This window comes from Electrophorus electricus, chromosome 10, assembly GCF_041902795.1.
Source record: "Electrophorus electricus isolate QZ-2024a chromosome 10, ASM4190279v1, whole genome shotgun sequence".
Taxonomy (NCBI): domain Eukaryota; kingdom Metazoa; phylum Chordata; class Actinopteri; order Gymnotiformes; family Gymnotidae; genus Electrophorus; species Electrophorus electricus.
Window position 1 is genome coordinate 609,163 of NC_137506.1, and position 24,692 is coordinate 633,854.

The following is a 24,692-nucleotide window of genomic DNA, read 5'->3' on the forward strand; positions in this document are numbered from 1 at the left end:
AGCGACATGTCGTGTGCAACGGTGTATTTAAGTCGGAAACGCTGCAGAAGACGCACCACACCGGCTAATTAAATGCTAATTCAATGTCCAGCGTTTATCTGACACTGATCCCAAGCGCCTTACAGTCGTGACCTCGCACAGCTTGAGTAATTGCGGGCGGCAGCCTTCCGATCACTAGCCCCGTACCTTCAGCACTGCCCTCGCGCTCCGCGCGGTGGCGTCCAGATGTGTGAGCGAGGGCGCGAGGTCGGGAGCAGCTCCGTCCCCCTCGCGCTCACGCGAGCCGAGTCGCGGGATCCACCCTCCACGGTAGGTGGGGAAGGCACGTGCGCGCGTAGTGGTTGCGCCTCGGCTCGTCGCGACACTCCGTGCGAGCTCAGCGGCTGGAAAAGGCGAGAGTTTGCAGCGTTGCGCGTCGGTACGTCCTTCATGTGTAGGTATTCCGGTCCTTTTCTCGTTTTACAGTGCGCGGAACTTTTTAACTGCATTTGACTGCAGTTCTGCTTGGCTGGCTCCAGGCATTTCACGCGTCTTTCCCCCTGATCTTCTGTAGAGAAACGCCTGGATTTCCTTATACGAATTTCGGTATTGGGATCAGTTTATTAACTTCCATTTCTGCCACAGGGACACTTCCGTATACGGTAGGAAAACGGGTTAGTTGAACTCTGTTCATACCATCCTCATCTCTCTCTCTCTGTTGTGCTCATATACTCCACAGGTCTCTGGTCTTTGTGCTTGCGCTTTACAGCCCTGTAAAAGGGACCGATTTCCATCGTCTCGGCTCGTGCGTCTCGTTTTCTCTCACGTCGGCACCATGAACTGGGCTTTCCTCCAGGGCCTCCTGAGCGGGGTCAACAAGTACTCCACGGCGCTCGGGCGCGTGTGGATGTCCATCGTCTTCCTCTTCCGGGTCATGGTGTTCGTGGTGGCCGCCGAGAAGGTTTGGGGTGACGAGCAGAAGGACTTTGTGTGCAACACAGCGCAGCCGGGCTGCCACAACGTCTGCTACGACCACTTCTTCCCCGTGTCTCACGTGCGCCTGTGGGCGCTGCAGCTCATCTTCGTCACTTGCCCGTCGCTGCTGGTCGTGCTCCACGTCGGCTACCGCGAGGAGCGGGAACGCAAGCACCGCGCCAAGTACGGCGAGGCCTGCCGCCGCCTCTACCAGGATACAGGCAAGAAGCGCGGTGGGCTCTGGTGGACGTATGTGCTTTCGCTCGTCTTCAAGATGGGCGTTGACAGCACGTTCATCTACCTCCTGTACTACATGTATGAGGGCTACGACTTCCCGCCGCTGGTCAAGTGCTCGGAGGTGCCGTGTCCCAACACCGTGGACTGCTTCATCTCGCGCCCGACGGAGAAACGAATCTTCACTCTCTTCATGGTGGTCACCAGTCTGGTGTGCATTTTCCTGTCCCTGTGCGAGATCCTGTACCTGCTGTGCAAACGCTGCTGCGAGTGTGCATCCAGACTCCAGGACTCCCGGCAGGGTGCCCGGGCCACATCCATCTCCAGTGTGAAGACCCCCAACGCTCTGCTGGGGAACAGCACCAGCCGCCCACCGGGCCAAGCCCGGCTTGTGCCCTCGTACTCGGTGACGGTATCGGCGTGAAGGGGGATGAAGGACCAAGATGTGGGACTCCATAGAGAGACATGAAAGATGGTGGATTACCTTTCAAAAGTGACAGGTTGTTTAACTTCAGAAACCGAGAAGACTTGGCTCAAAGGCTGCAAAACGTTTTAGGCCTTACTCAAAGACTGATTAAGGGCTGAACTCAAAAAGCAGAGTTTACTCAAAGACTTGAGACTGGCATGTATGAAGTTGTGGTCAACATATGAATTCCCACTTTGTTGTTCTTTGGACTGTGTCTTTGTTTCTTGACATAATCATCTTAAAAGCTTTAAAAAGACACTACGCGACTAAAAGACACTACGAGTTCTCACTACATGGAACTCGGCCGTGGAAGACACGACAGCTCCAGGAGGTGTTTGATAAAATGTACAGGGGGTCTGCGAAATGGCCTTTGTTATTTCTTCTAATTGGCTTATAACTACACATACGGAGTGATATGCGGTTTAAACAGGTCAAAAAAGGTATTTATTTACTGGGGTATTTTACTTCTGGAAGAAGCCCAGCACCTGTAGAATGTGGCCAGGAGCAAAGATTTTCCTAGCTGTGTCCTTACACAAAAACATTTGAAATCCATGTTTCCATGTTATTTTCAATAAGGTGCTTTAGAGGCACAATGTTTAAATGTAATGTAAATTATACTATATACATATGTAAATATTTAAATTGCCATTATCGCCAAACTATGCAAGAAATTACCCGAGGCTTAGAATGAGGTGTGCATCTCCCATTGTGGGCTTTAGAAGTACAAGCAGGTAGGACTAATAATGAAATTACAGCGCAAATCAAGGGTCAACTTTCCAAATGTTTCTTACTCTAGTTAATGGTGAAACTGTTACTGTTTCTCTGTTTCTGCCATGATGTGACATAAGTCTTTGATTATCCAAATTGCAAGCAAGCCAGTTACAGAATAAGCCATAAAAACCAACTGGAGTGTTTAACTTATGAGTAACGTCACACAGTGCAGAACTTTATTTAAAACAAGGAAACCCAGTGGTAACCAGTGAAAGACCCCTAACCCAGTGCAGTGAAAGTATTATCCAGTGAGTCATCTTCCCCACCGGAGCTCGTGCAGATGGCCAAGTTTTTATTTTGAACAAAGCAAGCCTCCGTTTTCCATCGGCTGTTCCCAGCGGTCTGCGTGGTGACTCCGTGCTGCTGGAAGAACTGAGCATTTAGAAAAAGTTGTTTTGTTTTTTTTCCGAAACCACATTCAGAAAGAATGAAGCTGTCCTGAATGAGAGGCGACACGATGATTTTCTGCAGTACAGCACTGATTCATTTCTTTCCTCTAATAGAAATATTGGTAACTATCCTAATTACATTTTTTGGCTCTCAGATTGCTTTGACAAATGTGAACAAATGTCTTTCTGCCAAATATTTACATTCTTTGGACAACTGACCACAAGAATCTTGGTTGTTAATAGTTTTTGTTTGGTTGTTTTGGGTTTTTTTTACAAATGTATTGTGTATTTTTTTTAATTTATTTTTTTTACATTTCTGTAAGAAATGCTGGTGTGTGCAGGTTGACCTGAGGGTACGTTCAGTTCTTGGGTGTCAGACTTATTCTTGTGCTTCTCATCAGACAAACTAGGAACTCAGGGAACGTGTGCATACTGCTACTACAGTGTCTAGGCAACTACTGAAAAATTGTCTTTTCTCTGTGTGTGTGTGTGTTTATCTTACAATATTGCTCTCTTACCCTGTTTTTTTTTGTGTGTGTGTGGTTTTGTAAGCTGATTGTAGAGCAGGGAGAACTCTAGACCTCAGGACTGGGCTTGGCCATGCCTGCCGGCCCCGTGCTGTGGAGAAAGACAGCAAGGATCACGGTGGGATTTCCACTTGTAAACATGCATCCTCTGACTGTAAACAAATGCCTGTGCTGATTTCCTGTTGTGTCTTGTGCCATGCCAGATTTCTTCTTCGTTTTCACGTGTGCACCTTGAAACGTTTGATTTCATTAAAAGTCAGCATTTCTATTTTCATATTGGTCTGATATTGGTCTGATATTGTAATCCATAGGGGTAGCAGCATTACTCTAGTTAATGAAGCAGAAGTAGTTACTTGAAGCTCAAAGTACCATCAAACTTGAGACCTTGGAATCAGAACGCTCAGTGGAAGTTGGAGGTTTGTTTGATTGTTTTGCGTTTCATTTATATAACAATCTGATGAACAGAAAGCATTATCATCTGTATAGAAAATGTCAGTAACTACGATGAGACACTAACAAAACATTGAATTTGTGGTTTAAGCAATAAAGCTGTTTGAGTTCTGAAGCAGCGATCAACCAAACGTAACATTTTGAACACACACACATAGAAGGTGACTCAGTTGAACTCTGTGGTGTATTTGGTGAAATGGAAAACAACTATAACACATGTAAACATCAATAACAGCACAAAAATCCCTAACGCGGCTCACTTATCGTCAACTGTCAGTCTTGGGGTTGCTCTAATGAACGTGAGATTCCCTCTTCCGTTATCACTTGGGATGTCAGTTTTCATCACAGTATCCGGGTCGATGAGTGGTCCGATGACAGTCCACAGTCAGAAGCGGGTTTATCAGCCTAGTATCTAAACGAGCACAGGGAATTTCAACCGATACAGATAATACACAACATACAAGCACTATTCTGATTATGTGCAGAACAAACCAAATAATACAATATACATAAAGGGCAATAGTGTTTGCTACTCCTGACATCAATAACGTGCTCTTATGTGAGTGAAATTTTGATTTGTGAGTATCTGTACAATACAGTGATTGTAGATTGGAAACAGGGTATGATACCTATATGAGGAAGCGATATAGCTATGATAACAATGGCATTAGGAAAGTAACTGAGCCTTTGTTTTTGGAGAGGAGGCTTTGAAAAAAAGGCCGTGTCAGATGTGCAATCGTTTTCTGTAATTAATTGTTTCCAGTTTCTTGAGAAGTACAGGTCGGTCCTGTAGTTGGGAGGAGGAGCTGGTGATCTGTTCTGCTGTTATTACCATTGTTTGCATGTGTCCTGTTTCCTGTCCTGTTTCCTGGCTGGGCTGCTCTGGACCAGACAACGACTGATGTGCTTTAGACAGATTTGTCCACCATGGCGTAGCCCTGACCCAGTACCTCCTGCGGTGGACCATGCGTCCTCGTGTGTGTCACAGGGGGTACGACCTCTGCTGGGCCCTTTAGAGGATGGACTTGACGTTGGTCTCCCACTTCAGGTGTTGGGAGATGGGAGTTCCCAGAAACTTGAAGGACTCCCCGATTCAGGGCTGTCTGGTGTTGTTAAGGGGAGCAGTGCTCCTCATCTTCTGCAGCCTCGAGCGCGTTCAGGTCCGTATTGTTCCGATCGACATCCCACCGATAGGCAGACTTGTCACCGTCTTGGACAAGGCCGGCAGCTGCGGTGTCGTCTGCAATCTTCCAGGGATTGACAGCTGGGTTCCTGGGGGTGTAGTGGGGAGAGCACTCATCCCAGGGGAGCATCCGTGCTGTGACTTCCTCCAGCTTCACCTGCTGTTTGCTGTCAGTCAGAAAGCAGGTGCGCCACTGACAGATGGCAGATGATATAGTCAGCTGGGAGAGTTTAGTAACAAGTGACAATTCTCAGATGTTTTCCTTTTACCTTAGTTCTTGTTCATAAAGGAAAGGTCAATGCACAGAAACCACAATGCATGGAAATATAGAAATATAGCTCTGTGCAGCTCTGTTGTGTTATGGATTTATACTTGTTTTGAAGGCAAAGAGTTATTATAAGCAAAGTTTAATTCCTTTGAGAGAATTATTTTCTTTTGTCAGACATATGGGTAAATTTAGTTTGAATTTTTGGATTTATTATTAAAGTTGATGTGCCAGTTTGCATATTAGCAGCTTAGACCTGAAACTGAAATGGTTTATGTGTGATGACCTGTTGGCAATGGACGTTCTGCCTGACTCCACTACAATGTTTTCAGTTTTCATGGGATCTGATTTGGCTCCTGCATCATCCATATAACACTTGCTGCCAAACTTGTCAAGCTGTGAAAACCAGTAATTATGGTAAGAGGATAATATGTAAAGAATAAGGCAGAAAAAATTTGTCATGATGATGGCTGAAATTTGCATTTGTTTACCAGGTTACTGTATTTATTTCCTTACATATTTCTTTGGTACACTATGTCCTGTTTTTACCATAAAGCCATTTATGAAATTTTTGACTCAAGGTAAAAATGACCAAGAAGTCTTCTCTTCAAAACTTCACCAACACTACAATCTCACCCCAGAGCAGGCCCTGCTAGTTCCAGAACACTGTTCAGCGCCTGAGCAGTGAAACCACTTAGGGATACCAAACCCTCAGCATACCATACCATCATTCTGTCTGAGGTCAAGACACAGACTGAAGACTCGTCTATTTGCAGAATATTTAAAGGACAACTGACCCTGCTCCCTTATTGACTGACTAATTTAGTACTTATTGTAGGGTATTGTTTATGCTTTTTAACAAACTCTAGCACTTATTGTTTATTGCACTTATCATTAATATAGACCTCATGTATTTTGCACTTCTAGGTATCAGCATTCATCCCTGTATTCTACAGTATTCTAGTTCACTGGTATCTTGGACTCTAACCTACTGTACTGTACTAGGATGTATTCTATGAGTAAATGACAAAGCACTTTTGTAAGTCGCTCTGGATAAGAGCGTCTGCTAAATGCCGTAAATGTAAATGTAAATGTAAGAATGAGTGAGAATGAGAACATGCCACAGGTCTGGCCCACCATGGCATAGCTGGCAACTTGAGACATATGGGTTGGCGTTGTACCAGCCCAGTGAAGCCCACCCCGAAACAACCACACATCTGTTCCAGTTCTGTTCCTGTGACTGGCATTAATGCCAAATGGATTATTAGAAAAAAACACAGTAGCAGATCTTTAAGGTTTCTCTTAGCCAACACCTGGAACGCGGCGTTGGCCCCACACAGTCACCACTGTATCATTTTCACTGTCTGGCTTTTCGGCTCTTTCAGTTAAAAATGAAAAGAGTTGGCTTGTGTTCCTAACGCATGTGTAGACACGCACAGTGGAGACAAGCCTTTCCAACCGGACCAGTTTAACAGTCAACATCTTGCTCTTTGTATCTCTGCCTCTTTTGTTGCTGGATTTCTCTTGCTCACTCTCGCTTTGTCTGATGTCTCCTTCCAAATCTTTCTCGCTCTCAGTCCTCCAGCCATGATTTCTATTAAAACAAATACATTTCCAACGTATCCAGTAATCTGATCACGGTGTTTCTACTACTGCTGATCTAGCTGAACCTTCCTGCTATTTTCAGTGACTCCAGGGTGCATATTCTTCCTGATCAAATATTTCCAATTAGACTGGATCAAACCAGTTTTTATTATTCTCTCATTTATTTAATCTCTCTGGGCATTCTGCTGAAGGGCAAATACATACTGCACGTATTTTCAGGCAACCCTTAAAGCCTCAAAGTGTTTCTCTTACTGGAATTGGCAGGTTTAGACATGCAGTATAGTGGTATCTGCCCTGGATCATAGCTACAGCACAGTGAGGACTCCCAGAATACTGTGCGCCTATCCCCACTGTATTTAGTTAATTTAAGTATTTATTGCTTTGGTCCGAATATTCGATTTGTGTCACTTTGTGTGCATTTGGTTTAGTTGGTCTCATTATTCCCGTCTGCCTCCCTGATGTGTGTTTTCTTTAGTGCCCACAACTTCTTCTCTTAATCCAGATCCTTTTCTGCATGTTTGCTGTGTGAGTCTTTCTAAAGGCTTTGTGTTATGTCGAGGAGAATGCAGCATTCTTCTTCCACACCGGCGGATCTACCACCAGACCCACATGGCGTCTAACGGCGCTGACCACGGCCACGTTTTGGGCAGGCGCTGGACGTTAATGATCAGGACTCTACTACTCCACAGGAAGAGCCTCGGGAAGACTTGGACAAACGTGCTGGCAGTGGCGCTGAACTCGATAGTTCGGCACGCAAGCCTGCCGCTCGGAAAGGCCGCACAGGACAACTTAGCGCCGCGACGCTTCCTGAACGCTCTGAGGAGCGACGCAGGAGGAGAGAGGCCTCCGGAGGAGCTGAACACGCAGCACTAGTGTCAGCTGGTGGAACCTCCAGGACAGCACACATGGCTCCGTCGTCATAATCGACGAGGCAGCGTGTGATGGAGAAGGCACAGGGTATGGAGGGTAGCAGTAAACAGGACGTTCACGGTGCTTAAAGCATAGCGGCGGAGTGCCTCGGGTTTCACACCGGAGGACGAACAGTGGCTGTGGGAGCTTCTGCATCGTTGCAGTGCCGTTTTTCGACCACGGAGAGAGACTGTACGTGGACCAAATTAGCACAGCATGAACACCGCTGACACATGTTGGCTAAAACATGGCAGCAGAGCAAAATAAAAGGGTGCTACAAAAATCACTGAACCACAGAACAGCCCTTGGGCAGCGCTGGACGTCTGATTGGTCTGGGTTCGTCGTGAACACACATGCCACTGTCAGGGGCACTGGCACACACTTTCACGGATGCAGAACAGGACTGAGCTGGTCCTCTCATACTGCAACCACTGCTGGAACATTCCGGAGTGCAACTACCGCCTGGCCAGGAGAAAACTGTTGGCTGTCCTGTGTCATGGCAAGGATATGCCATATCTGCCCTTACCTGTATAGTGTCTCCTTTGTCCTGTGTAATGATCACACTGCCATTGCCCACGGGGGTCAGAGAGCCGGAGGGTCGGGTCAGCTGGGTCATGGCATTGCAGGAATACCACCTCACCGCTCCACACTGCGCTAGATGCCCGCATGAAGGACCGAGCAAAGGTGGCTGAAAAGAGTTCTGTTCCTGCTGCAGTCATGCCCAGTAACCCTGGACTCGACAATGTGAGGTGCGAGAACACCGGCTGTAGCCAGGAGGAGGCTGTAGCTTTCCCGGGGTGCGCAGATGGCACCAAGCCAAGCGGAAACCAGGTTCGGACACTGGGTTTGGTTTATTTAGTCCCGTCTTTCACGCCTCATTAAAATTAGGAAGTGGAACTGTCTCCATGATGTGTTTGTTGTTGAGTTACCCTCTTCTATCAATCCAGTTCCTTTTCTGTTTGCTGAGTCATTCTATAGGCAACTTTAAAGGAGATGTTATCTTAAGTAAAAAATGGCCCTTTTTGCTTGTTCTTTCACGCCAACGCTACGGCGTAATTGCATGAATAACTCCTGTGCTGGAAGATGATGTTTCCATGGAGACATCTACACCTACACACCAATGACCAATGGCGTGGGATCTTTTTCAGCCCCATAAACGATATTTGTCCAAACCCATGAGCGGGCTAGTAACATGTTAACATTAAAGATAAGTATGTAGCAACTCCATGTGCAAGCCAAGGTCATGTCTGTATGTGCTTTAACTCTACATAAAGCTACATAAAAGCTTAATGGCGGAGGCCTGTGCCTAGTTTTCAAAAACTCCCACATGATCTGAGTTGAGGGTAAAAGCATCTAAAAAATGCTGTTTGAACAAGAATGTAGAAATAATGGTATCTTTCCCCGACTAGTCCAGAGGGGGAAAAGATAAGCGAAATCACTGATGCATGATGCCTCTCTAAGTGATAAGTGCAGGGATAAAACAAGACCAGTTTTCAGATGACCTCAAGACATCTAATCATACTGTATGTCTCTGCTGGTGTTCCTCTACCGGCCTGGATACTGACCGTGTTTGACCTTTAATTACTCCGTACGGGTGCTTTGTACCACACGGAAGGTGCTCGTGTTGGGTCACTGGGAAAAGACACAGTAACGTGTGAGACAATTTTCCTGTGAAAGACATTTACATTTTTTTAAGGAAACACATCAGAGCTGAGTAAGCAGAGTTGTGTAAGAGACTTCAATCATCGTGGCCGTTACTGTCATCAACAAACACTTCAGGTCTCTCCTGTTGCATAACCAGAGAAACATTGTGGTTAAGTAGAAGAAATACCTCACCTTTTGTCTGGCCTGCTCTTTTATGGTAGTTGTGGCTCAGGAGTGGAGGTACTTGACTTGTAATCGGAAGGCTGCCAGTTCAAGTCCCGCCAGGGTGCCACTATTGGGCCCCTGAGCAAGACCCTTAACTCAATTACTCAAGTTGTACTCAGTCATCATTGTAAGATGCTTTGGATAAAAGTGTGAGATAAATGCTGTAAGGGTAAGACAGATTTATCAGAGTGGTACTGTAACTCTAATAGACTTTATTAATTTAGTAGGATAGGTAGTTAATTAATCCTATTAATTTAATAGGACTGCTGTTAAAAGCTGAAAACTATATAGAACATCTATATAACTGGTGGTATTTTGGTCAACTTCTTTTATTGTCATGCAATCCAGTACAAAATATTCAATTACACTGAATTGCTTGTGCTAGGGTAGCATACTCTCGCAGATACAAGATGCTGACAACATAAACTAGAATGGATAAAAAGTATTTCTTGTTATCTGACTGTACACAGCCCTCCCACCCCAGTGTTAAGGCCTGCGCGGTGGCTCAACCCGTGCTCGCTTCTGTCCAGCAACATGGCCACCACAACGTGAGCGCCAAAGCGATGGGAGAAACACGATCTTCCAAACACACCCAAAATGAGGAAAACTGAACCTTGCACCTGCCAGACCCAAAAGACTCTTTGCTTCACCTAACCCTCATTACACAACAACAGGTTTCCCGGGCAACCTTTTTTATTTTAAATCAACCACCGAGCGAAATTTCACAGACTATTAATCCAGAGGTGTGGCCTCTCGCGTGACACAGAGTCTGGGGCAAGTTCTGACAGATTCGCCCGCGGGGAGCGAGCGTTGCGCAAGCGTTTCCTTACGCTTCACATTCCAGAGGACGGTTTGGGTCCGCTGGTGGAAACCTACGACTACGAAGCCACTGAAAGAAAGACTTCCGAAACACGGCTCAGGCATTCAGACACAACTTCTAACCCGTACTTTCTGCCCTCTATCGTCAGCTTTGCTTAAACCTGCAGGCGTCGTTTACGCACGGTAACTTATTCCCAAATACACATTCTGTTAGGCATCCATTCTTTAGGGGAAAGTTCTTTGCGTTCCTCGTTGCTACCACACTTTGAGGCGAAGACGAAGTTAAACCTGTCTCGGAGCTGCTGAAACGCACACGACCCCACCCTCCCAGATGCTCGTCCTCTTCCTCCCAAGTAGCGCCGAGGAGCGAGTGAAGTTGTGACAACTTTGAATCACCACGTTTCGATCAATTCACAGCAAAAAGGCAGTAAAAAACTCCCGGGGAGCGGAGTCCTGTCCTCCGAGTTTAACTAAATGGACTGGAGCTAGGTAAGTAAGTAAGTACCTTTTTCCGATATATGCAGAAATGCGATGGTCACCAAAGTGCAGCAGAAGCAGGTGGGAACATGCACGCGTGTAAGAGACGAAACGTTTTAAAACCCCAGTCGCGCGCAACGCCACATAAAACACATATGTACGCGCGTAATGTGCACGCACAGAAGAATATCGCGGTTTTAGTGTAAATGTGGGAGTCAAACGGTGCGAAATTTTGCCTTTCCACCAGATGTACAGGACGTTTCACCCAGAGAACCAAGCCACGCCAGAGCTGCTTTGGATATTATTTGGATATTATTTCCGTTTTTCCGTGAATGTGGGTTGCGAGGAGGTTTCGTTAAACGTGCCTGACAGCAACGTCTCCCGTGCAGGCCACGGCGCCACGCGCTTACTGCAGCTTTAAAGCACCGCGGCGCACACGCACACACGACGCCACGTTCTCGGTAGATGGAGGTGATACAGCCCACGATCCTTACAACTGTCATATGGTTTAAACGAATCTTTCAACATAATGCTACCAGCGAAAACCTGCCTTTATTTATTTAAATTAATTTATAATCATATCATTAAAACTATGAATTATTCAATTATTATGGATTATTAATGGTTATTACCACTTGTGATACAAATATAAACATTGATTAATCAATCAATCAATTAATTATAAGTGATTTGTGTAAGGTAAAAAAAAAACTATTGGCAATGATCAGATCAATATAAATAGATCATTAGCAATTTAAATATATTTTTGTATAAATAGAAATTTGGTCTGCCACAATGTCGACTTGTATGTTTTTGTAAGTCAATGGTCTTTGGGGTTTGGGAACATTTTCTTCAGTGTTTTTCAAAAGAAATACAGTAAAGAAATAAAACCCTCGTTTTAAGGAACTCTAATGAGAAAATGAAAAACTAAATGACTCGATTGACAGGTTTAAGATTTTTTCAGAAAGATTTAAAGATACCGAAGGACGTATAGTGGAATGCCTACGCAGATGCTGTATCTGAACATTAGGAAACACCTCGGCATGCTTTAATCTGCTGGTGTATGTACTGGCAAATGTTACTCCTGGGATGTTTCTCCAACAACACATCTGTTTATTCTAATTCACATGTTTCACTTTAGTGTAGCTAGTCTCATGTAGTAATTGTTTATTAAAACACAAGCAATTCAGGCTTCCCATCTCAGAAAATTTCTTTCAAGGTCATATTTTGTAGTAAGAATCTTGTTGTTTGTTGGGTTTCTGTGATGAATCCAGTGGCATAGGCACCCCCCAACCACCCCCCCACCCCTCAGACTACACCTACAGATAAATCACTGGTGTCATGGCGTTTTTCATAGGGCAGAAGGAGGAGGATTTCACCTTAAACTGGCTCCAACAGATGGCGTGTGACTGTCCCATCTCAGATGGCTCATGCCCACTTCTCACCTTCTGTCTTTCTAGGACGCCGTGGCGATACCGACCGTAAGAAGAAAAAGCAAAGCAGGAAAAAGAGAACAAAGATGACAAAAAGTGTGAGACAGATGACAGAAAGAGTGGATAGATAGATAGATAGATAGATAGATAGATAGATAGATAGATAGATAGATAGATAGATAGATAGATAGATAGATAGATAGATAGATAGATGATTGATAGGAAGAGATACAGAGAAAGAGACTGAGAGAAGAAAACGAGAGCGAGTGACAAAAAGATTGAGAGAGAGAATGAGAAATAGAACGAGAGCTAAGTGAGCGACTAAGATAGACAGAGCAGATCAGGGGAGAGGGAGACAGAGAAGGAGAGATCGAGAGAAAGAGAGGAAAGCAGAGGCAGAGGTCATAGCCATGGACTGGAAGACGTTCCAGGCCCTGCTGAGCGGCGTGAACAAGTATTCGACAGCCTTCGGGCGCATCTGGCTGTCCGTGGTGTTCGTGTTCCGCGTGCTGGTGTACGTGGTGGCCGCCGAGCGCGTGTGGGGCGACGACCAGCGAGACTTCGACTGCAACATCAAGCAGCCGGGCTGCCCCAACGTCTGCTACGACCACTTCTTCCCCATCTCGCACATCCGCCTGTGGGCGCTGCAGCTCATCTTCGTCACGTGCCCGTCGCTGATGGTCGTCATGCACGTCAAGTACCGGGACGAGCGCGAGCGCAAGTACCGCGCCAAGCACGGCCCCGACGCCAAGCTCTACGACGACACAGGTAAAAAACATGGTGGCCTCTGGTGGACCTACCTGCTCAGCCTGTTCGCCAAGACGTTCATCGAGGTCGCCTTCCTCTACATCCTCCACCACATCTACGACAGCTTTTACCTGCCGCGGCTCGTCAAGTGCAACATTTACCCCTGCCCCAACCAGGTGGACTGCTACATCGGCCGGCCCATGGAGAAGAGGGTCTTCACCTACTTCATGGTGGGCGCCTCGGCCATCTGCATCGTGCTCAGCATCTGCGAGATCATCTACCTCATCTTCAAGCGCGTCTCCAGCTGCGTCAAGCGGGTGCAGGTGAACCGGGGGCACGGCATGGCCGTGTACCAGCCACCTTACCGCGACCGCGACAGTAGCTGCACCCTGCCACTGCATGAGCTCGAGCACAAGGTTGCGCGCGAGCCGAAGGACCAGCTCCACCCAGCAGCCTACAAGGCCAGCTTGTTCATGAGGGCCTCGGCACCCAACCTGAGCCTGGCCTAGGAGGAACACGTGTCGGGGGTGCGGACGAGATGGACCAGAGATGACTCCCGGGGTGAAGCTTACAGACCCGAGCCCAGTCAGACTCGGACAGTTTTCGGATTCGAGCCCCCTGTCCTGGAGGACCGTGGCACGTATTGGCGTTCTCCTTGCTCGAACACTGGCGCGAAACAACAACCAACACTTGTTACAAATTAATCCTGTTACAAATCAACAACAAAGACTTGTTCAAAAATGCACCACAAACCATTACCCCTGTTTTTGCTTTATGAACAAAAATCATTATCATACTTCAGAACAACCACTGCCCTACATCTGCGTTTAGATACAAAGAGACTAAATTCTTCAGGTAGTGAACATGAATGTCTTTCATATTCTATTATAAACAGTTTCCTGCTGTCACAAACATGTAATTCCTAAATCAATTTGTAGTGGAACTGGGATATAGTGAGAAACAAAGAGTTTTCCAGTTACCTGAAGTAACTTGAACTGTTTAAATTGTTCTGGAGACGGATCTGGTTCCTAATATGAGACAGGAAGAGACGCTTGAATGGAAAAGCATGATGGAGCATGACTGACAGGAACAGTCAGTCAGAGAGAGAGAAGTTAATGGCAATAATGATCTTTGTTCTATGCAGCACAATGCATTTATGTTTTTAAATTACAATGGTGAGGTTCACCTGAGAAGCACCTTGTTTACTGTTCCGCTTAGTCTTTATGCAGTTTTAGCTGACTGTTACACAAGAGACAGTTGGTGCCCAGTGCCTGATCTGAGAACAGGTGCCTGGGCATTTGAGCACCAGCTGGAATGAACAGATTTCTGGTTCTTTTTCAACATTAAGTTTGTGTGAGGGATGTGTCTGTGTTTCATTGTATTTTATGAGCTGCCTAAGAATGTCACTGTGAGTCAGGGCACCGTCGACTCAGACAGGCGGGTCAAAGCTGTGCTTTAGTCAGGGTAGGAAGCGAGTGGAAACAGACTGAACACTGCCTGTCTTGAGCGGTTTACTTACAGAACAGTGTCCTGGCAGGTAGCCACAAACATGATTTTATCAGTCTTTTTTTCAGCATTTTGGTGTATATACTTTTTAGACAAATAAAGTTTATTCCAACACTGGTCTCTGTATCCATATCTTTGCATCCAGTACATCTCAGCAGAAGCAGGGAAACAACTGCAATTCGCTCAAATTCCATGAAACAATGAACAAATTTACCTAAAGGACTTGAAGATCAAGCAGTTAATTAATTGCACTAATATAAATATATAATGTCTCCCATCATACATTTATAGTTAAACACTATGAACATGGAATTGCTTTACTGTGCACTCTCCTTTTACAAAGCGGATTTGATGGCCTGTATGTGATTAAACATAGATTTGAAACTATGGAGTTCGAGTCTGTAATAATAATGGACCAGAGGCAACAAGCTTTAGTGAGTTCTTAGAAAGTACACTTTCTCCCTGAAGCAGGAAAAAAACGCTAACAAAACCAAGTGACTATGTTGTAAGTTACAGGCAACAAATACCCATGTGACCTTTCAGCAGAAAGAAAATCATTTATCCAGATAATATAAACCTACAGTTCTGTAAGATTATGCTATCCGATCATAATCCTGCAATAACTTTCATAGGTAGTTAAATGTCTCTGGACCTCCCATGATGCCCGCAAACGTTAGAAAGACAGCGGGTGTGTTTGGTGAAGAGCCTCGGGGACTGCTTGACTCTAGAAGGGCTCTTAAAGTCTCTGTCAAAACTAACGCAGCAAAAGAACCACAGTGCACTGGCGGCACTCAACCAACGACCTGCTAATAAACCCACGGATCACAAACTACTTCCGGGCTTTTTATCTGCTGGAGCTGGTCGTGAGAGTTCAGCGGTTCAGTTTTTTATTCAGCACAAATCACGTCTTGTGCCGGGACACTCCAGAAGCCCCCGTGTAACGGCCCCCACGCAGCCGATCTTCACGTTTCCTGGTGTTCCTGCTATTTTCTTTCCTGCATTTCCTGAGTTGCTGTCGTTATAACTCACGAGTGTAATGACGCGGCGGATTGTAGAGGAGCAGGTCTGTGCGTGGTGGTCTCCCGTTAACCCCACGGAGAGCACGGCGAACCAGGGGTGTGTCCCCAGGAACGTTACTGTTCACAACCAGTCCACCAGAAACCAACTCCACCACTAGCGTGATTGGGGCGGCACGACATACTCAAGAAGTGTGAGGGCGTCCTGCAGCTCCTAAGAAGTGCTTCGCGTCCTTTGTCTGGCGGCAGTGGAAACTTAATAAGCTTTTAGTCATTGAATGTATCCTGAAGTAGGAATGTTCCTTAGATGTGCAGGGTGGGGTTTCGGGAGGGAGCTCATTAAAATGATAAAAGGGATTCATTAATGTGATAATAATCCCCACCTAAATCACTGTCAGCACCGCATGATTCACTGGAATTACTAGCTTCACTATCATTGTAAAGCGACCTTGTGTCTGTGAAAGGCGCTACATAAATTGAACTTATAATTATGATGGTATGATCGTGATGACTGCAAGTCACTATGGGAATATTTAAAATTAGTCAGAATCAGAAACACTTGTAATATTGTCAGTCCAGTCCCGATTATTCTCCCAATCCAACTCGCTTCACAAATGGACCTGATCGGAGTTATAGCAAAAGTACAGGCTGGATTGCCCAACACAACTTGGCTTTGCTTTGGAAGGAGCTTGTTTTGACAACGAAATGTCTCTGAGCCAGCTTGCAAGATCATGCCAAGATATGCAACCAAAACATGCCTTATGAGACGCACTCGGACGTAAACATTCACTTACTCAACACACACCGAGCCGACACTTTTCGACACACTTCATCAGTAGTGAGAACCGTCCATGAGTGCCCTGGTTAGACCAGAGGGCAGGTAGTAGCTGTGTGGTTGTAATATACATTTACACTGTAAATGCACTTGTAAATACACACACACACACACACACACACACACACACACACACACACACACACACACACACACACACACACAAATGGGAAGGACAGAGTTGAGGAGCACACCAAAACTAAGATCCCATGGGACCTCCAGATCCACTATTCTGCCCCAGAAGTAGAACAGTTCAAAGGAATCACTGAAGCGCATGACATTCATGTTTATGGTGAGTGAATATAAATTTCCTGTGAACTTCCTGTTAGCTTCATGTACATACAGCTGTAGACAGCCAGCTACAGCACAGGCACACACATTCCTCATGGAGGCACATTTCAACAGAAAAACAAGACCGCATGCAGCTGTATTCACAGTTGTGCTCTCAACCAACATGGAGCTGCAACTCCATATAGAAAAAGTTCTACACCAGCTTTTGGCTTCTGCTTGGGTTCAGTTCAAACACTAGGCCATCAAACCCCGAGACTCCAGCCTGTAATCTATCCCCTTCGTGCGAGGAACCGCCCGGGTGGGTTCTGGCTGCTTCTTTTGCACAGGGATCGTGCAAGCAGCGCCGTCTCGTGAGGGGGGTGCACTGGTGCACTTATTAAGTGAACAGGCCTCACCATATCCGTTTGTATTATATTGTTTTATTATCTTTAGTAAACAACTGAAGCACAGTGAGCGTTTACACCATCTAAACATTCTATTTAGGGAATCAATGCTGAATTAAAACATTTCAATACACAGGAAAAGTGTTTCTTTAAATATTTTTGTCATTTTAATTAGGCATAGTAAAAGTTCACACTTCACAAAGAGGGTGTTTGTTGACGTCATTCGAATACCCCCCCCCCCCCCCCAAGTTGCATCGCCTGCGTAGTGTGTGCAATAACATCAGCGAATCCTCTCAAACACGAAGGGGAACGTGACTATGATGATAATTAGCCAGCATATTTCCACCACGGCTACGACGTCCTCACATCCAGCTACGCTCCATGCTGGACTGTCATTCCTAACTGAATCAAGGCATCCACTCACCCTCTACTAAGGAAAAATAAGAAATAAAACTGCAATATTTATTCCCATGCTAGTGAGTCACTGTGGTTCACCAGAAGCCTTTATTACAGAGTACTAGTCACTAACATATTTTCAGATGCCAGGAATAATAAACAATCTCCATAGTGACAGGGAAAAAGGGTTACTAAAAACTGTATGATGTGAGGCACGGCCATGTTGGAGACTGCGTAAACACACTTGTCTGGTCTTCTTGTTGGCAGGCCTGGGGAGGTTTGCTGGAAAATGACTCCACTGTATTTGAAGCCGTGCAAAATCCAGGATCTGTTTATTTTGGCTGTATCTTGGCAATGCTGAGCACGTGTGTGTACTCTTGGGAAAGTCGTCGGTGGTGTTTCATTTCTCCAGCTTTGGTAGATCAGTCTGGCAGGTGCTTCTGGACATGGGGAGGACTTCAGCAACACCAGGTCCAAAACCGGGTTCGGTTCCGGGCCCTGTCAGGGTTCTGCTGCGCAGATGAGAGTGGCAGGGTGCTGCCCGGGGCTTCATCTGAGAGCCCCCGGACTCCGGGCCGTCTACGTCCGGGTCAGAGAGCCCCCGGACTCCGGGCCGTCTACGTCTGGGTCAGAAACCTCGCTGCCCAGGCTGAGCAGCTCTTCCACAGGGCCGCCCCGCCTGCCTCACACGGCCCTGGCTGTGTTTGAGCCTTGACGCAATATTTAACTTTAAGGAATAACAGATCAGTCAGATGCAAGCTTGGCATGGGAGGGTGGAATACAGAACACCAAGAAAAGGATTCACACACAAGCTGCTGTGTGTTTATGTGTGCCATTAACTGCTTCACACACACACACAGCTTGTCAGGTCTGGGCGGTGTGGACAAGAAACAGTCTCCATAAGCACTTTCCTGTTTAACAGAGACCGGGTGTGTGTGTGTGTGTGTGTGTGTATAATTACAGGGTGGCAATGATCTCCAACAGCACTGCTTTTTTTCTGTTTTTTTGCAAAAACAAGCTACAGTCCAGCGGATTCAAACAGTTTCCTTTAAGTCAGATATCGGAGCAGGGAGGGTTTCCGATATTGGAGTGGGGAGGGCGTTTCCTGGTGCACTCGGCCATTAGAACAAAGGCCCGAGGACATTAGTCTAAACATGAGCCAGCAACCATGTGTGTTGTTTTCCACACACACACACAGACACACACACAGACACAGAAGAATGTTTATCAGTAGCAAAAAAATGCCTTGTGCCCGAGACCTCAGTACAGCTGCTGTAAAACACAGTGGGCAGAGTTAGTGGTGTTTCTGTGTGTATGTTATCAGTCATTCCTGTTCCCTCCCAGGAAAAGGAAGAAGACACACACACACACACACACACACACACACACACACACACACACACACACACACACACAGACAAACAAAAACACAGACACACAGACAGACACAGACACACAGACAGACACAGACACACAGACAGACACACAGACACAGACAGACACAGAAATCACAATTTGCAGGAGGCTTGGGCTACTTTGGAACTGGTCCTTCTGTTGAGAGAACGGCAGATGTATGAGCCAGCGTCCATCAGCTTAGGTAGATCCACTCCCTACACACACACACACACACACACACACACACACACACACACAAGATAAATCACACAATTTGAAACGAGATTAAACAGCTGTGGAAAGCCTTAATCTGAAAGTGTTTCAGCCTTAAGAGGCTCAGCAAAGTGGCCATCAAAGCAAAAAAAGTGTCATACGTCATATCGCTTCCCCGCCATGAACCGGCAACTACACACTCGGAAATTGTTAAAAGAAGGATAGACCTGGAAAAATGAGAGGAACACCCTCCACCCCCACTCACCGTGTGAATGCTCAGTCCGTGTAACATGTACACAACGTCTTCTGTAGCAACATTCCCAGAAGCCCCCTGGGCATAGGGACAGCCCCCCAGCCCAGCCACGGAGGCGTCAACCACGCTTACTCCATTCTGCCGACATTTTAGCAGCCACAAGCACACGTGGGGAGACACACAACAAACCTTTGATTTAGTGATTTAGTGTTCCCACTGGAACATTCATGCTCGTTCGGTAATGCAAAGAACAGTGTCAAGATTCCGGCACAACGTCATGTTTTATGGTATTTTTCCTGGCAGTGAAGAATTTCCCTCACGAACGTACATCTAAATGTGAAAATATCGCCTGATAAACGGAAGAAACACTTTAATGTTCGCTTTATGTTATATGAAGGACATCTAACAATGTCGTACCAGGTGGAACTGGTTTTTCCAAAATAAAAGTCACATGTATGTGTTTTTCTTGCAAGGGCTCAATTAATTAATAGTAATTCAATGAATTAATAATAATGACTTTATTGATGCAAATAACTGAATGGAAGAAAGTAGCTATATAAAAAGTCACAGTACAGTACTGGTCTGTGAGCCACCTGCAAACTGAGGATCCTGACCAATCACAGCAGAGTGTTGTGGGGGGTTTAATTGGTCAAGCTGATCAAAGTGCTCTTGGCATCTAGCAAACGGCAAGATGTTCGTTTTCATCAAAACAACACAAAAGGCAAAACCGCAGAAGCAAAACGATTCCAAACACTTTCTAAAACGCTGCTGTGTTGCGTAACTAACACAGTGTGTTTAAGCATGTACGTCACTAAACTGCACAAGTCCACAGGCTGCCAGTGTTCAGGTTGAAGAAACTGGTCTGGTGCATGCGCGTGTTAGTGCGTGTGCTGGCGCGTCTGACCTGCAGGGCCACTAGGATGTTGGCCAGTGCCTGCCCGTAGGTGTCATGGCAGTGCACGGCTAGAGCATGCACGGGGACTTCCCTCATTACAGCCTCTAACATTGCAGCCATGCCGCCTGGCGTTCCCATGCCCACTGTGTCCCCCAGGGAGACCTCGTAGCAGCCCATGGAGTAGAGACGCTGGGCCACCTCTGCCACCCGGGACGGGGACACGCTGCCTTCGTAAGGGCAGCCCAGCACACAGGACACATACCTGCGCCCAGAGGTAAAAACCGAGACAGGTCGCATGAGGAGGGTACAAATGATGATTTTTGCAAGCACTGCAGGTTGTGAAGGGCCATTTTGATTATACGTTTAGCAGACGTTTATATCCAGAGCGACTTACGAAAGTGCTTTGTCATTTACTCATTGATACATCCTAGTACAGTACAGTAGGTTTGAATTAAACATACCAGTGAACTAGAATACTGTAGAAATACAGGGATCACTGCTGATGACTAGAAGCATGAAACACACAAACTCCATCTCAGGGACCCTGCTGTTCATTCCACCATCTGGGAGTCAGGACAGAGAATTGTCTCCATGCTTGTCTTCCATAAGACCTGAAGCCTGTGCTTCTAGCTGAGCCATACTGGAGGTTGGTAGTACTCAAGGTACAGATTGGGCTTTGACCTTTGACCTCATGTATGGAGGGGCTGGTCCATTTTTGGCTTTGTAGGCGAGCATCAAGGTTTTAAATCTGATGCGTGCAGCTACAGGGAGCCAATGAAGGGAGCGCAGCAGTGGAGTAACGTGAACTTCGGAAGATTGAAGACCAGTCGTGCTGCTGCTCTCTGGACAAGTTGTAGAGATCTGATCCAAATAGCAAATATGCTGAAGGTTCTGATTCATCAGTACTGATGTATTGTTACAACCTCAGGATCTAACGCACATATAATTTAATCAGTTAAACAAAGATATCAGATGGCGATATGAACCTCAGCAACTCCATGCACACGTGCAATTTCAAATCTGCTAATTATTAATCTTAAATTTTTAATTATTTATTTCAGTAACTACCATGAACTATTCAGTAACTAATAAAATAATGTGTGAGGTGGTTATAGGCGTGAGGAACGAGGGTGGTCACTCCCTGGCGTGGGCGGGGTTAGTGGGTCACGAGGGCAGGGTCTCACCCTCGCACGGGAACCTTCTCCTCCCTGGCAGCAGACATCACCTCCTCAAACCTTTGCAGGCTCTCCTCCACCGAGCAGTTAATGTTCCTCTTACTGAAGAGCTCAGACGCTGCGCCAAATATCGCAACCTCCATCGCCCCGGCTTTCACCTGAGAGAGGGAGAGGGGGAGAGAGAGGGAGAGAGAGAGAGAGAGGGAGAGAGAGAAGGGAGGGAGGGAGAAAGAGAGAGGGAGAGAGAGAGAGAGAGGGAGAGGGAGAGAAGGGGTGGAGGGAGGGAGGGAGAGAGAGAGAGGGAGAGAGGGAGGGAGAGAGAGAGAGAGGGAGAGAGAGAGAGAGAGAGAGAGGGAGAGAAGGAGTGGAGGGAGGGAGGGAGGGAGAGAGAGAGAGGGAGAGAGGGAGGGAGAGAGAGGCAGAGAGAGAGAGAGAGAGAGAGAGGGCTATTTTCTGTATTATTTCTTTATTATCTATCAGACTGATTATCTGTTATTGATCCGCCATAGGATCCCACGGAGACTAAATACTAATATTATACTCACATATCCCAGAATAGAGAAACAAACATTTGCATATATAAGCAATATTCTTAGATAAGTATTCTTAACAAATTATGAATACATGCAATGGCTGCTAGTTATAATCTCAATTTTCAAAGTTATTTTCTGGATTATTATTACTATATTTATGATTTATATCATGTGAACAAACTGACATATCCTAGATTAACGGACTACGAATCTTGCAATACTACATTTTTGCAATTTTGATTTCAACAACAAACACCTCAGAAGTCTATTACATATCTATTACATAATCCTAGAACTTCTCAGTTAATTAGATCCTTTTACACTTCCTGTCCGTATCCAAACATCACAGTCCGTAACCGTGGTTACTTACAGCTGCTCGATAGCCCTTCAGGTTTGGGGTCAGCACCGGGTAGCTCACCCCGGGCTTCCTGTGGATTCCACGCATCACTTCCTCTTGGTCAGCCATCTGTAGAGAGAGTAAGGTAAAGGTGGGTGCGCTGTGGTTCCCCGCTGGGTCTGCACAGTCTAGACCCTGTAACCACTACGGTGGACATCCCTGATTCTCAAATACATGCACACACACAAATCAAATAAAATCTCATTTATTTATACAGCGCTTTTTACAATAGTTGTCACAAAGCAGCTTTACAAATGTCTGAGTCCAAGGGTGACAGTGGTGAAGAAAATCCCCCTAGAGCACGAGGAAGAAACCTTGAGAGGTAGAAGGGCTCCTTCTCTGACCAATACATAAATACATCACATGCTGGTCGTCCAGGCACTAGCTCCAAAAAAAACGATATTTACAGTTTTATATTTGCAGTCAATAGTTTACACAGATCTTTAAACTTTAAAATATGTTTTAAACACATACTTCTTTGTTGAAAGTACTTTCATAAAATTGTACTTTCATAAGATTGTTGCAGGCTTCCTGACAAAGATGCACTCAGCACACCTGATATTTGGTTAATTGGTTAATTGTTCACCCAAATTTGTTGGTTTTCTGCAATGTACTTTTTTTCATATGGTCCACATATGCTGGATAGGGCCTGGGTCAGAACCCTGAAAGGTCAATCTAAAAGTCTAATTTTGGCACTAACGTAGCCCCCACAAACAAGTTTGCTGCTGAATTTAACTTTCTGGCTTTTGGTTCGACATTGTGCTGAAGGATTTGGACAAAATTGTCCTTTTTCGTTGTTCCATCCACTTTGTGTGAAGTAGTTCCACTTCGCCATCGCAGAGCTGCTACCCGCCCACATCTGACACGGCCTTGCCGAGCTCGAAGGCTTCGCGGCACAGTGTCCATGGAAACAGTATCAAGCTTCAGCCAAGCTTTAACGCCCTTGAGCCTCTCATGAGAGACAAAGCCAGCGGAAACGAATGACACGACCGCACAGGTATGCAGCCAAACACTGAAAACTAGCTCCACCTATAAACAACCAACCAATCAGAGTGCAGTGCAATCTCTCACCTGTGGGACCCATTTAGGAGAGACAAAACTTGTGGCTTCAATGACAGGAAGTCCCGCCTCCGAAAGCATGTCAATCAGACGGATCTTCACGTCAGCTGGGACGATGGTCTGACAGGTCATAAGGAGGAGATCGTTAAGGCTGAAATGAAACTGTGGATCGCGTGTGCCCAAGTACTGCATAACACAACTGACCTAACTAGTGTGCTATATTGTAAAATACCCCTCTAGAATAACACTAAAACACACAAAAGAACTAGATTTTTATTTATGTCCACAAACATGAACTATGTAGTCTTCTTGAATACACGGAGGTTGAGATTATTTCATAAATGCAATGTTCACATGGGGTCATAATGTGTTCACATGGGGTCATAATGTTCTCAGAACTGCAAAACCCGGAAGCCTTTAACCTTCTCGTTCTGTAGTCCATCTCTGGGTCCCACTTCAACTATCTTCACTTTCTCTGGAAGAGGCTTCAAACCAGACAAACTGACCTGTGAAAACGACACACACACACACGTTACTGGAGCGACATTTAAACATTAATGACAACCCACCACAAAACCAGCAGAACTAATTATCCATCTGTGTCGTTGCGGTTATAAAATGTCCAGAGCACATCCCGCTCTCTGGCTGCCCTGCGCCATGTTGCTCCGGTGCGGTGCGAGCAGAGGCGATTATCTATCGTATCTAACGTTTTATCTCGTCTGAGCTCTACACAGCTCACTCAAGGTCAGAGACGCTGTCGGGCGGCGTGCAGAAAGATCACAGGACAGTACCTCCAAATCCAAGCAACCGAGCATGAAGCTAGGCTATGCGTCCCGGTAAACAAACAAACAAACAAACAAACAAACAAACCAAGCAACGCCGGTCACACTAACTCACTGCTTTGGCTACGGCTGCGGTACTAGAACTCAAAGCGACACCGCGTGGGCCCGGACCGGGTCCAAAAGAGCCGCAGACCATCCTCACAAGCCCAGCCGCCATGCGCGCTCCTGATCCGGGGAAGCAGACGACAGCAACTACCCCCGGTACCGGGGCGACAGAGCGCGCAGATTCGACACGGCGCGTCGACGCTCGTGCCAGCACGACGGCGCGCGCAGATTCGACACGGCGCGTGAAGGATCTAAACCTGCGCGAGGCTTCTACAAGGACGAGGGAGCGTTAGGGCGTCTCGAGGTCTCCCAGGAGTAGTTTGGAATATTTTATGATGTTGCATTTTACATAAAAAGTGA

The 24,692-nt window shown here is 46.1% G+C and overlaps 3 protein-coding genes and 1 long non-coding RNA gene across 11 annotated transcripts; 2 read left to right on the forward strand and 2 right to left on the reverse strand.

Moving 5' to 3' along the window:
* Positions 1-76: 76 nt before the first annotated feature.
* On the forward strand, positions 77-3,615 carry gjb10 (gap junction protein beta 10). Of its 4 annotated transcripts, XR_003411822.3 has the most exons (3): positions 92-433; positions 719-2,936; positions 3,367-3,615. XR_003411822.3 is itself a non-coding variant. In XM_081721012.1 (2 exons), exon 2 carries the CDS (start codon positions 815-817, stop codon positions 1,610-1,612), a length of 798 nt encoding a protein of 265 aa, XP_081577138.1. In that variant the 5' UTR covers positions 77-437; positions 719-814; the 3' UTR covers positions 1,613-3,615. The 4 variants fall into 4 exon arrangements, 3 of the variants coding, with proteins under 3 accessions (XP_081577138.1, XP_035388367.1, XP_026882877.1); XM_081721012.1 differs by having other exon boundaries at positions 77-437; positions 719-3,615; XM_035532474.2 differs by having other exon boundaries at positions 77-418; positions 719-3,615.
* Positions 3,616-3,758: 143 nt separating this feature from the next.
* On the reverse strand, positions 3,759-12,371 carry LOC145659321 (uncharacterized). The gene is made up of 4 exons (XR_014125430.1): positions 10,947-12,371; positions 9,590-9,757; positions 9,319-9,385; positions 3,759-4,203 (listed from the first exon to the last, which is right to left on the reverse strand). It is a non-coding gene; the product is annotated as an uncharacterized LOC145659321 (long non-coding RNA).
* Positions 10,102-14,718, forward strand: gjb3 (gap junction protein beta 3). Of its 4 annotated transcripts, none has more exons than XM_081721009.1 (2): positions 10,102-10,938; positions 12,379-14,718. In XM_081721009.1, exon 2 carries the CDS (start codon positions 12,762-12,764, stop codon positions 13,605-13,607), a length of 846 nt encoding a protein of 281 aa, XP_081577135.1. In that variant the 5' UTR covers positions 10,102-10,938; positions 12,379-12,761; the 3' UTR covers positions 13,608-14,718. The 4 variants fall into 4 exon arrangements, with proteins under 4 accessions (XP_081577135.1, XP_081577136.1, XP_081577134.1 ...); XM_081721010.1 differs by having other exon boundaries at positions 10,102-10,934; XM_081721008.1 differs by having other exon boundaries at positions 10,102-10,930.
* A 2,427-nt stretch (positions 14,719-17,145) lies between these two features.
* hmgcl (3-hydroxy-3-methylglutaryl-CoA lyase) lies at positions 17,146-24,532 on the reverse strand. Of its 2 annotated transcripts, none has more exons than XM_027027089.3 (8): positions 24,343-24,532; positions 23,868-23,951; positions 23,458-23,565; positions 22,360-22,455; positions 21,466-21,614; positions 20,291-20,543; positions 19,399-19,524; positions 17,146-19,135 (listed from the first exon to the last, which is right to left on the reverse strand). In XM_027027089.3, the coding sequence occupies exons 1-8, from the start codon at positions 24,442-24,444 to the stop codon at positions 19,034-19,036; spliced, it is 1,020 nt and encodes a 339-aa protein (XP_026882890.2). In that variant the 5' UTR covers positions 24,445-24,532; the 3' UTR covers positions 17,146-19,033. The 2 variants fall into 2 exon arrangements, with proteins under 2 accessions (XP_026882890.2, XP_026882891.2); XM_027027090.3 differs by having other exon boundaries at positions 24,237-24,489.
* Between the last annotated feature and the right edge of the window lie 160 nt (positions 24,533-24,692).

What these genes read in the sequence shown, in the direction of transcription:
- gjb10 (XM_081721012.1), top strand. Translation starts at nt 815, where the DNA reads ATGAACTGGGCTTTCCTCCAGGGCCTCCTGAGCGGGGTCAACAAGTAC.
- gjb3 (XM_081721009.1), top strand. Translation starts at nt 12,762, where the DNA reads ATGGACTGGAAGACGTTCCAGGCCCTGCTGAGCGGCGTGAACAAGTAT.
- hmgcl (XM_027027089.3), bottom strand. Translation starts at nt 24,444, where the DNA reads ATGGCGGCTGGGCTTGTGAGGATGGTCTGCGGCTCTTTTGGACCCGGT. An exon ending in CTCCTAAATGGGTCCCACAG is followed by an intron (nt 22,456 to 23,457) that starts GTGAGAGATTGC and finishes CTCTCTCTACAG; the next exon opens with ATGGCTGACCAAGAGGAAGT. An exon ending in ACATCCTAGTGGCCCTGCAG is followed by an intron (nt 19,525 to 20,290) that starts GTCAGACGCGCC and finishes AAATGTCGGCAG; the next exon opens with AATGGAGTAAGCGTGGTTGA.